Consider the following 11,896-nt stretch of genomic DNA (forward strand, 5'->3'; position numbering starts at 1 on the left):
CTTATTCCTTCTTACCCGGCCATTACTCATTGTGTTGGCTGCTTTGCGGCGCCTTTGATGCTGCCGCAATTGTCACCGAGGAGTCCCGAAGTCCCGGAGTCCGGAGTCCTTCTGCAATTCAGGTACCACTTACTCCAAAGCAATCCCTCATTGTGAACCCAAAAACTTTGTCCGAGAACTTCGGCTGTAATTGCCGGCGATGAGTGTGAATTATGCACGCTCCAAATATTTCAATTACCCTGCTCCAGGTGCTCCCCTCTCCCCTCTCCTCGAAACGGAAAGTGTTTTGCCTTTGATGTACGCCTGTTTGAATGGAACTCCGGTACCCAGAGGCCAAATCCACGGGACTGATGACCCGAGCGACGACCTTATCGTTATTCAATTACCGCCTGCAAACCCCGCAGACGTCGCGGCAATTAAGCGAAATAATCCTGGTGGCAGGATGTCGCAGTCGATATCGCACTCATATCACCATCAATCATGAGGGGAGGTAAATGAAATTGCACCCGATTAATCATAATTAATCTAGATCTCGCCTATCTATTATTAAGATTAAACATTTATTTACATTCGTTACGGATTCGATTCGGACTCGATTTCGATTTCGATTGCTCGCTTTTTAGTATCTCTAGGTATGCGATCGTGTGCACATATACTTAAATGATCCATATGCTATATAGTATAGCTAGACATATGCACTCTCGACCCATTTACTTAATTACGTATAAAAATACTTAGAGACTGAGCCGCAAAACGCAAACATAAACAAAAACTCGATTTACATATTTACAAGACAACGCGACATCGACGTCGTTAACCTCCAGCCAGAAATTTTATCCAGGGGCGTTAGCATGGGCGGGGTGGTTGTAACGGGGGGCGTGGCCTGGCCTGTAACGAGATGATGACTACCGACTCCTGAACTGATGGTACCATTAAAAATCACCGACTTACCCAGGACTCCCAGGCTCTTTTGCTCCAGACATCGAACATAAGTTGCCGCTCGACTTCGGCTGGAGGTTTAGTGGCGCTGCTGAAGGGAAAGCGGGGCGATGAGGTTCTGGGGGAGGGGTGTGCGGGGTGTGTGGGCCAGGAGGAGGACGAAGAGGACCGCCAGGAGCAGCAGGGGCAGGGGGGGCAGATCCAGCCTCGACCCCAGTTCGTGCTGCATGGCCGCGTGCTGCTCACTCTTAATGATATGCACAAAGACGCTGTCAGAATCTGTTGGGAAAAGGTGGAAAAAACGGAAAAGGGCGTTTTAGGGGGGTTAGAACATTGCAAAAAATTATTATACAATCAGGACTTGGCGAAATAAGGTTATTTTAATTCAAAGATATTCAATTATTCATGCCCTCTTATATTAAAATGGTAAGTCATTGCTGTTTCTTTGTACATTCATGCTTAAAATGTATTGCAAAATGAAAACATTTTTGGCTTTTAAACTAATCCATTTTAAATTATATAGCGAATTATGATTAAACGTTTCAATCAATCAATTAAAATATTTCATCGAAATATTAAAATTAATAATATTCAATATTTTATTAATTTTGTTCCATATATATAATAATCTTTGTGGTTTATTTTAAGTGGCCACATTTAAGGTAAAAACATTAAAACGCGTTATTTATTTTTTAAAAAGTTGGTTAGGATATTGAATTATTTTAATTAACAATGTATGGTGTGTAATTTCCGTTGTTTATGTGTTCAACTTATTTTCGATGGCCGTGTGCATGCATAAATATTTAACAAGAGTCAGTTAGTGGCATGTTTAAAATGTAATTAAGTATCAAATGAAATTAAATTTGTGTAGCAAAAGCTGACAGCTTCGTCCAGCGATAATTGCATTTAAATTAAATTTTCCGTATCAACTTAAGTAATCGCTTTAGTGCTGCTTAGTCTGGGGGTGTTTAGTGTTTAGCTTAAAGGATGCCAGGATGCTGGAATGCAGCTTAAGGACTCACTCGAGTTGTCCGCGGAGCAGGTGTAGTTTCCGGAGTCCGTGTGCAGGACCCGCGATATCACCAGGTTGCTGGTCTTCATCTGCTGCTCGGAAACGACGCGGATGCCCCCGCGGGCGGAGTCGCTCACCAGCTCGGTGTCCTTGTGCCACAGCATGTGCGTGTAGGGTCCTGGAGCCTGGGGCGCGATGCACGTCAGATTGATGTCGCTGCCACTCTGGATGAACAGCTCGCGGTTGGCCAGGATCTGGGCTTTCGAGGCTGTCAAAGAGCGGCGCCGATTTCGATTAATGGGTGTGTCAACAAGTTGCCTTTGGGTGTGAGTCCTTTGACTCCCATTCAATCCTCATCCCCATTCCCATCCCCATTTCAATCCCCATTCCCTTTTCTACTTTGTTGTGTGATGTTTTGGGGTGTTTGATAAACTAATTTGTCAACGTAATCCCAGCTCTTTGCGCCCTCGGGCTGCCGTCTAAACGGAGATGTAAACAACGTCTACATGGACTTACAAGGCCGCCAATCAATTGAGACTCAAAGGGAGCAACGAGGCGGGGGGCACTTCGATTTCGGAGCGGGGGGCACTTCGATTTGGGGCGTGCGCTTCGATTTTGTAATTATGGTAGGTCATGAAGGGTTCGCTACAAGGGCTTACTTTTGACAACTTAATTTCGATCAGATCTTAATAAACTTCAACTTTGTTCCGGGAAAAACATAATTTCATTAATGAGTTTTTGAAACAGTGCAATAATCAAAGGCCTAATATTGTAAAGGAATTATGAGGGTATCTAAATTTTGAAAAATTATCTTCTGAAACATTTTGTTAAAGTAGCATTAAAATTATTTAATATAATTTAAGTTCTTATGGAAACTTTCATCGAAATAAAACAGAACTCCATTTTAGCAGAAGTGAAATGAATATTTGCTTGGAGAAAAGTACAAAGATGGTAACTTATGTTCTTTTTATAGAAGGTTTTATTCCTAGTATCAGATTCTTGTAAGTTAATAGAAAACTTTAGGAATGACCTCTAATAATTCTTCTCTGCAAATGTATGCTAGTATCCCCAAAAGATACTCACTCACGACGACCAGTTTGTAGGCCAGACTGATCTTGGGCTCCGTGGACACCTGGCACTCGTAAATTCCCGCATCCCTGGGCTGCACGGAAACGATCTTGAGCACCCACTCGTCCGAGTTGTCGATGTGCCGCGCCAGGAAGCGCTGATCGTTCGTGTAGGTCATGATGCCGATGGTCAGGATGTGGAGATCCCGCTGGCGGATCCAGGACACCGCCCGATCGCCCAGGTGGCGAACGCGACAGTGGAGACGAGCTGTGGTGCCCAGAGCGGCGATGATCTCCCGGTCCGTGGAGTTGTCGAAGATGGGATCAACGCCATCGTAGTTGTCGGGTATCAGGTTGGACAATTCATCGGCAGCTGCCAGATGACCTAAGGAAATACCGGAAAATGTACGGGAAATTGTAAATAATTTAAATAATATTGTAGATATTATAAAATTGTGTTCCTCTATATATTTTTTCTTCCTTCTTTATTTATTCCATATGCTAAGTATAATAATTAATTTCATAAATGATTTCTATGCTAAAGGTTCTAAGATTGAAGGCTTAACTCTACCAGCAAATATTGAAGTTCCCCTTATTAAACACAAACACTTGTAAATATTTAACTTTAACCCCAAGCCATTTTACGTTAATACAGATATCTTGTGTGCATATAAAGGGTTCCCACTTCAGGAATCTATGCATCCGGCGTGCCCATTAAACTAACCCGGGTCGCTTCATTCAAACAGAGTTATCTGAACGTCAATCTAAACGTATTCGAGTGCATTCCGGGCCCAGAGCCTTGAGGGCCAGACAGACAGACAGACGGACCGACAGATAAATCGACAGACAGACAGATATACCGAAGGGCAGACAGACAGATGGACACAGGAAGCGTCAGATAGATGGACAGTCGGACAGCCGAATAGATAGATAGATAGATATGCAGACAGACGGATAGAAAGACAGTCAGACGAATGGGGAGTCAGATAGACGAACGGTGAGATGGATGGTCGATTGGGCGGCTCAATCCGCTGGTGCGGATTGCTGGATGGCCATGCCTCAGCTGGCGGGGAATCAGGATTCATTTGATTAACGAGTATTTGCGCTTAATTTATGCCCGGCTCAAGCCCATTTCCATTGCCATTCGCCATTCCCCATTGCCACGCTTATGATCCATCGCTGGGCGGTCGAGTGATTTATGTGGGCGTGGCTGGTTGGATTGAGTTTGGGGCGCTGTTGCTGCTCCATCGCCATCGAACGGCGATGTATTAGCCAACTAATGCGCTAATAATCCATGAGTGCCTAAACAAATACAAACACAAATACAGATGTGCCGGGGATTGGGAATGGTGGTCGGTCCTCCGATTGGTTATGTGGATAAATGCGGATATAGAGTGGATAAACACATATTGATTTATAGGCCGGGGTACTTTGTGCTCGCCTCTCTCTGTGTGTGTGCGTGTGTGTGTGTGAGTGTGTGCGAATGCGGTTGGGCAAATTTAGCTATCAAATATCAAGCAATAAAATGACGTTAAACACTTAATTGAAACTGTTGCTCCACTGCTGCTGGCTGTATGCTTTGCCTTTCGCTTTTGGCCTGGCCAAACACTTCAGATGAAATTGCTTTTTATGCTGGCCACAAAATAAAAAACTCCCACCCTCTGCTACCCACATACACCCACGCACACATTGCTCCACACACACACAGACACACAGCATCAGAGAATATGTAACAACATAAAATTTTTTAATAAAAGTTGCGTATTTACATACAAAGTGCGGGGTGGTAAGTTGGAAAATTGCCTGGTCGAACCGCAACCGCAGCTCCAGTGGCCAACGCCTCCCCCTCCCCCTTCCCTTGCTCCTCCCCCCTTCGCCCACTTTCCACCCCCCCTTCAATGCCCCCTGCTTGTTGCAGTCCCCCAGGCGGACTCCTAAACTGAGTTCAGGTGCCATAAATTACAAATGAGCAATTGCAGCTGCTCCGTGTTTCAAACTCGAACTCGCACACAGTCGGGAGATGCGAAATAGATGGGAACATAAACAATTCCGGACAGTCGGGAGTGCAGATTACCAAATTCAGATCCCTTTCGGAGATCAGTTATCCATTAGGGAGCTTTCGGTGGCAGGATACAAATTGAAATTTAACTGCTCGCCGGAATAACATTAAAAGTTCGGGGTGTTTAATTTAATCAACGGAGTGCCAAACTTTTAAATAGAAACATATATTTCCCACAAAAAAAAAAAACGAAAACGGAAGTTAGTTTGCTTTGTTAATTTAAAAGTTTTAATTGAAATCGGAAAATACGTTGATTGATTGAGCGCTGTGGAACTGTATTGTTTTAGATAACTAAACCGCACTGCAATAAATGTATAATTCTTTTTGTCACCTGAGGAAATTTGTTATATAGGTCATACAAAAGAGTTAAAAAAAAAAGAAAAAAAGTAATTTAAACGAAATGTTCAACTCTTTCGAAACTTTTAGTTTAGTTTTTACTTTTTCTAGCATGTAAAAATGGGTCCTCTAATTTTCGTTTTCAGCTTTCATTAGATTTCTACAATGTAAACTTGTTTATGTTCAACAAAGTAATTAAAACTAAAAGTTGCGTTTGTTGAGTGAAATACTTTTCTTGGCTTCACTGTTTTGATTATGTCTGCCATTGGTTTATTTTCCCTTTAAAAGGATAAGCCATTTCGGTTTTAAATGCTTTCTAATTATACTTTTATAATTATTACTAGTAAGATAGAAAAGCTAAAAATAATCTCTGGGACAGGATTTTCATGATTTGTAAGCAGATATTTATTGTCCCTTTCTTTCCTTTCGAGATCAGTGCCCCATTATAATCCCCTTTGTATCCCTCAATCTAATTGGACTTTGCTTGGCACTCCCCAATTCCAAAATCCAGTACCCAGCGCTTTGCTATCCTCATTTATTATGCCATTTCTGATACGATTGCCCACTCCGCTGGTGGCTCAACCCTTTGAGTGTTCCCTGATTAGATTTAAATCCGTACTCACCGAAGTATTGGCTGCTGCGCCGGCTCTGCTTGTCGAATGGTGCGGTTAATCCCATGATCACGAGCAGCGCCATAAAGTATTCCACCAACATTTCATGCGCAATTTGTGGGGCTCTCGAATTACTTATAACTGCAGCCAGGACGAAGGATGAAGGACGAAGGGCCATCGTCAGGAGCGGCAGAAAAAGGAAAGAAAGAGTGAGAGAGAGAGGGGCGACAACAGAAAAGTAATTAAAATAAATGATGGCAATCGCGGAACTCGACTCGACTCAATTCAACTCGACTCGACCAGCCTCAATTCGAATGGCAACAGACAAAAGATGAAGATGAAGGCGAAGGCGAAGGCGATGGCGAAGATGAAGGACACTCGCCGCCGGCCCCGCCCACAATTCTCCGACCCACGATTGTACAGAAACAATAACTGAAAAGGGATTAGGCTCAGGACGTCAGGACTCCTTCTTATCGGAGCTCCGGAAACCGCAGCACATTCATTTAAACTGATGACAGAACCGCAATGCGGTCGAGTTTTCAATCACCATGACGCCCACAGGACAACGGCAAGATGAAGATGTCCTTGCGGATCAAAGGGGGACGGGGGTGTAGATATGGGGAGCTGAATCGTTAGGAAAAGCCAGGATGGAAAGAAGGGGGATGGAGGAGCTTTTGGTAATTTCTTCATTACACACTAAGCTGTCCATTCAATTGCTTCTGGCCAACAGAGGACGAAAAGCAGGAGTAGTTGGCTCGCCCGCAGGCAGCAATTTCGCTTTGGTCACGTTCCGATAATACACTTAATTATATTCGACAGGGGCGTGCGGATGAAAGGGGAAACCCAAAGGGGGGGTGGGTGGCGGAGATGTTTGGTCTATCCAAAAATGGTGAAAACCCCCTCGCTTGTTCGCTACCTTTTCCTAACAGCGGACTAGATTCGGTGGCCGTGGTCGGAGTAAATGTAGCGCGAACTGCGTGCCGCCATCTCATGCGCAACGTAACGCATTCGAGCGCGTTGCGTTTCTGTCCTTTTTCCGCGGAGGGGGCGGCAGGCTTACGTAACTGCCCTTACGAAGCGACGTAAGGTACAGTGGCCGTCATCATAGGCACGCAACTCGAAAACAGTCACTCAAATGACGCGATAGCAATTCCAATTCCCCGATTCCGAATTCTGTTTCCGATTGAGATTGAGATGAACGATACGAAAGTGTCAGCCGAGCAGGCACCCGAGTCACCCTTCACCGGGGTCACGGGTAGCAGTTCACCGGTCACGGGTCACGGGTCACGGGTCACAGTTCACGGGTAGCAGGTTTCGCCACGCTTCCGCCTTTGTTTCTTATCAGCGCTCGTTGCGTGTGTGTGGCTTGAGGCGCGGTAAACAACTGAACGTTGCTGCTCCATCGAAAGCCCGAAGAATATGCAAATCTCCGGGAGCAGCGTGCCGCGAGGCGCCGGCGCAGCGGCAACATGTTGCAGCAACATTTATTGGAGCAAAATTGAGTGGTAAGCCATCGGTGGGTTAGGACATGTTCTTGCTCCTTTTCCTGCAGGTCCTTAAAGTTCATTGGAGGTGCGTGGTTATGAAATATTTAACAGGCTTCCTTTGATTTGTGTCACGCAGCGCCAGACAACAGACCGCCCACAAAAAGGCGCAACAACGGGGGCAGGGTGCAACACGGGGGGAAAACATGGGGCAAAGGCAAGAGCAGGAGTAATAAAAATACAAAACAACATCAATAATAAAGGGCAGAAAACTCATGCATGACAAGGCGCCTTTTTAAGCCAGCTTTTTGCAATTGAAAGTGGCAGCAACAGACACATCCGAACACACACACAAACACTAGCATTACACCCATGCACACCCACACACTCACACCATTGCACTGCCACGCATTGTGCGCCCATTGTGTCAAAGCGGAAACGGATATGAAGCGGCCATGGTGCTGTTGCTTTTTCTGCTGCTCCCGTTCAATGTGTGTGTGTGTGTGTTTGTGTGTGCTGCCAGGCGACTTATCAAAATCGATGAGGCAACATATGGTCGATTTTAATTTTCTAACATATCTCTCCACGCACACACACACACACACATTGAGCTACGAGCCATTGACACGACACAAGCCACTGAAATACCAACACACACTTTCGCATCGACAGTCTGACATCCTCACCTCGGCAAAACCCCCTTTTGCGCCCCCTCGCTGGCTGCACTCCGCCCCTGAAATCCGTTTAGCATATTTTCTTTGGAAATTGAATTTCCAAGTTATTATAAATATTTCTCCAATAAATGCAATTTGAGTGGAATTCTTCGCTCGTCATGTGCGACGCTCCGACTTCTTCACCTTCCCTCCCGTTTTTGGCATGTCCTGGCAAATCAAATAGACAACAGACCAGAAGGGCGCCTAAGTAAGCAGAGAGTCCTTTCCACGTCGCTCATATTATTTTACACTAACAAGCCAAACATTCCTTAAATTTAACAAGCGGCGACATTTTCTTCTTTTCCTTTTCTTTTATTTTTAGGTAGCCCCTCATCTAGCTCTCTTAGTCCTAAGTGAATTCTGTTTTTAGCGAGGGGGTGAACTCCAGAATTATGAATAAAATGTTTACTATATTGGGGCGGATTCGCTGGAATTTCTTGCAAAAATGTCAGGCGCTTGAAGTGTGGTGTGATCTAATGCTGAGTGCCCCGAAAAGTATGCTTTAATATGCTAAAATCAATATTCCTTCGGCGACATTCGAAAGGATCAGTTTCAGTGTACCGTTTTGAGTGGAATGAAGAGTCCCCTTCAGTGTAAACTTTTCGCCTTGAACAGTCGTACTTCCATAACTTTGACTTCTGGCTGACTGTCTGCCATCGTAAAACTTCTAAATAGCCTCCGTGAGTACTAAATTATGTATAAAGATGTGTTAGAAGTAGTTGTGGTACTCAAATGGTTTTGAAAATGCGAGAGAAACCAGAAATTTTGCATTAGGGGAAAATACTTAAAAAATAACTTTAGCTCGATACTTGAACTAAAAGAAGATACAAGTATGGGTAAAGCCAATTAAAGAGAATATACAGATTTTATTTATTTTTCCAGGAAGAAATAAATGTTGAAAATATATTTCTTCTTTTGGACATACAAAATTGAACATTAAAGCTAGAAAAACAAATATAACGAATGAAAAAATAAAAACTTTTAAATGTTAACTTATATCTATAAGACATACATAAGATACAGGGATTTTATTTATGTGACTTTAAGAGCAGTAAAAAATGTGTTTCGCCGATTGCTGGTTGACAGTATGGAATTTCGCCTGTATTTTGTTATGACTGAGGGGCTTCGCCGCTTTGCGTCTTCGATTTGGACATTGATTGCATACAGAATTGATGGAAGTGCTGGCACTCGCAGCTCTTACCTTTCTCCCCCACCCCCACCACCTTCCTCTCTTCCCCCGTTTTCCTTATCCCAACCACTTTGGGAAGCCCTTCCGCTGGGGAAAAATGTACTGTGGAAATGGAGGAAGCGAAGGGAGCTGAAGCGACTGTCGTGTGTAAAATTGATAACTTTGTTTGTGTAAACAGCGACGCGACATATCGCCCCCACTGAAGCTTCCTCTTCGTCCCGCATCCTGTGTTCCCCCATCCCCCTCTGCCCCCCTCTCCCTCTCTCTTTTCCTCTCCATTCCCCCCTCCATTTCCCATCACCTTTCTCCCCCGCTGGCGACCGACAAATTCTCCGACATGATGTATGTTTTTGGGGCGTGTGCGTGTTTATATCGCGCATACGTACCGCTGACTACACACACACACACATTCAGCTTGGAACACAAACACACACACACAGGCGCATTCACTGGAACTCGAATTATCGGTGTCAATTTTTATGCTGCTACGTGTGCGAAATTTAACAGAGCGCCAACTGATGAGTGAACCTGTAGACACATTCCCACATCCCCGAAAATCCATGGGCGATGGCAAAAACAAAACATAAAACGTTGTCGCCCAATTTGGCATTACATGGCGATTGCCGAGGACTCGACTCGATAACGAAATGGAAACCCAGCCAAATCGAGAGGAGCTACAGCTACCAATACAGATACAAAAAGGAATACGAATGCGAATACGAATACAAGTAAGAGTGAGTACAAGTAGGTACAACTGGAGCAAACAGGACGTGCAGGAGGATAAAGAAAGTCGGGCGAAAGCAAGGTGAAAGCCGGGCTAAATATGCCAAAAGTAGTTGCAGGAAGAGGAAAGCCGGGACAATAAGAATCAGAATCACCAGTAGAATCAACAATGGCCAGTGGGAGAGGGAGTAAGAGTAGGAGTGGCAAGCAACAAAGCCAACACAAAATAGCAACAGCTACAACAAAAGCAACAGTAACAGTAACAACAACAATAACAATAACAACAGAAGCAACAAAAGCAACAAAAGCAACATCAGGCGGGACAGACGATGCTTAAGTTTTGCTCAACTGTTCATCAGAATTACAAATTGTATTCGATTTCCGGCATTTGTGACGCTTGAGTTAACAGGCGAAGTAGGCAGCCGAAATGGGATGGGCGATGTGAGCTGTGAGCTGTGAGGTTGGGGGATCGTTTTTTGGGGGAGTTTCCTACGTAGCCGTAGCAGATGGCATAAAAGGGGTGGCGAACGGAGCGATTTAAATGCCATATAAAGTTTTATGCATATTGCGTACTTGTTGTCCCCGGCGATAGTTTATTCCTCGAGACTCGAGGCCGGAGACACAGGACACAAAAGCTGGGACAAGCCCCAAAACGCTCCATTTGAGGCCGTTGGGTTGTCAAAACGTTTGATTCGATTAGACCGATTGATTGTATTAGCATAAAAGTCGCATTGATTCGGCTTAGCCAAGCACTCAACGCACACAGGGATTTCACATTTGGAAAGGAGGAGTTTGTGGAGAGAGAGGATGGAATAACGAGGTGACTTTACCCCTCAGTCAGGTTCTCATTTTCAATTTTCCTTTTCGCAATTTTCACGAGGAAAACAAATCGCAATCCCCGAAAGTTTGCTCAATTCTTGTGAATTTATTTGAACCAAGCGTCGCTCTTGTTGTTCCCCGCTCGAAACTTGCGCCACGAACTTTTCTATCTAGATCTCTTTCAGTCGAAGTCTTTCGCTTGATTTATAGGATTTGGCGCGCGCGCGCTTCTGGTGAAAAGTAATATTTAAATAATATTTTCGCGTGCAGCCATAACTCACTGATAGCAGCAGCAACAAACCACTGCGATGGTGGCACTATACAAGTATATTTTACACATATTTTGCTCATCCTCCGACTAATCGCCTTCATCGAAATTCAAACTGAGGTCATCCGCCAGGCGCCGGAACCCATTTCCCCCGAGCGGAACTCATTTCCCGATGCCAATTTCGATTCCGTTTCGGTGCAGAAAGTTTAAGCCATCTCATAAAACCATGATTGACCAGCCATCGTGCGGCGATTTCCCTCCAGCCATCGGGGGTTTAATTATGGCCACCATAATGCGCACAAATAGCAGGTTACATTCAATTTGACATGTAATTTTATCGCCTGAAAGAAAAACTTTATGTGTGTAAGTGAGTAAGTGTGTGTGTGGGTGAGTGTGTGTGGGTGTGTGGTGTGTGTGTGTATGTTTGGACGCGTCGGTTACAATTCAAATACATATATTTTATTATTTTATTATCTACTGTTTTATAACTTTTTGCCGGCAGCTCCTAAGCTGGCACTCAAACTTTCTGCACGTTTTCCGTATAAAAAGCACTGTGGGCCAACCGGAGCTTCCGTCAGCAGATTTGTGTCGACGGTTCCGCCCCCCTCATCCTCCCCCCTTTTCCCCCTTCCTCCTTTTTTGGATCGCATAGCCATGGCTAAAATCTATAGCTATT

General features: G+C 44.5%; 1 protein-coding gene across 1 annotated transcript; it reads right to left on the reverse strand.

Annotated features, from left to right (window-relative positions):
• Nucleotides 1-541: 541 nt before the first annotated feature.
• On the reverse strand, nucleotides 542-7,394 carry LOC108102004 (V-set and immunoglobulin domain-containing protein 10). The gene is made up of 6 exons (XM_017206602.1): nucleotides 6,941-7,394; nucleotides 6,037-6,165; nucleotides 3,035-3,403; nucleotides 1,962-2,219; nucleotides 952-1,218; nucleotides 542-888 (listed from the first exon to the last, which is right to left on the reverse strand). The coding sequence occupies exons 1-5, from the start codon at nucleotides 7,014-7,016 to the stop codon at nucleotides 1,019-1,021; spliced, it is 1,032 nt and encodes a 343-aa protein (XP_017062091.1). The 5' UTR covers nucleotides 7,017-7,394; the 3' UTR covers nucleotides 542-888; nucleotides 952-1,018.
• Nucleotides 7,395-11,896: the final 4,502 nt, after the last annotated feature.

This window comes from Drosophila ficusphila, unplaced genomic scaffold (genome assembly GCF_018152265.1).
Source record: "Drosophila ficusphila isolate 14025-0441.05 unplaced genomic scaffold, ASM1815226v1 contig_791, whole genome shotgun sequence".
Lineage (NCBI taxonomy): Eukaryota > Metazoa > Arthropoda > Insecta > Diptera > Drosophilidae > Drosophila > Drosophila ficusphila.

What these genes read in the sequence shown, in the direction of transcription:
- LOC108102004 (XM_017206602.1), bottom strand. Translation starts at nt 7,016, where the DNA reads ATGAGATGGCGGCACGCAGTTCGCGCTACATTTACTCCGACCACGGCC. An exon ending in CTACAAACTGGTCGTCGTGA is followed by an intron (nt 2,220 to 3,034) that starts GTGAGTATCTTT and finishes GCTCTTTGACAG; the next exon opens with CCTCGAAAGCCCAGATCCTG. An exon ending in CTGCTCCGCGGACAACTCGA is followed by an intron (nt 1,219 to 1,961) that starts GTGAGTCCTTAA and finishes TTTTCCCAACAG; the next exon opens with ATTCTGACAGCGTCTTTGTG.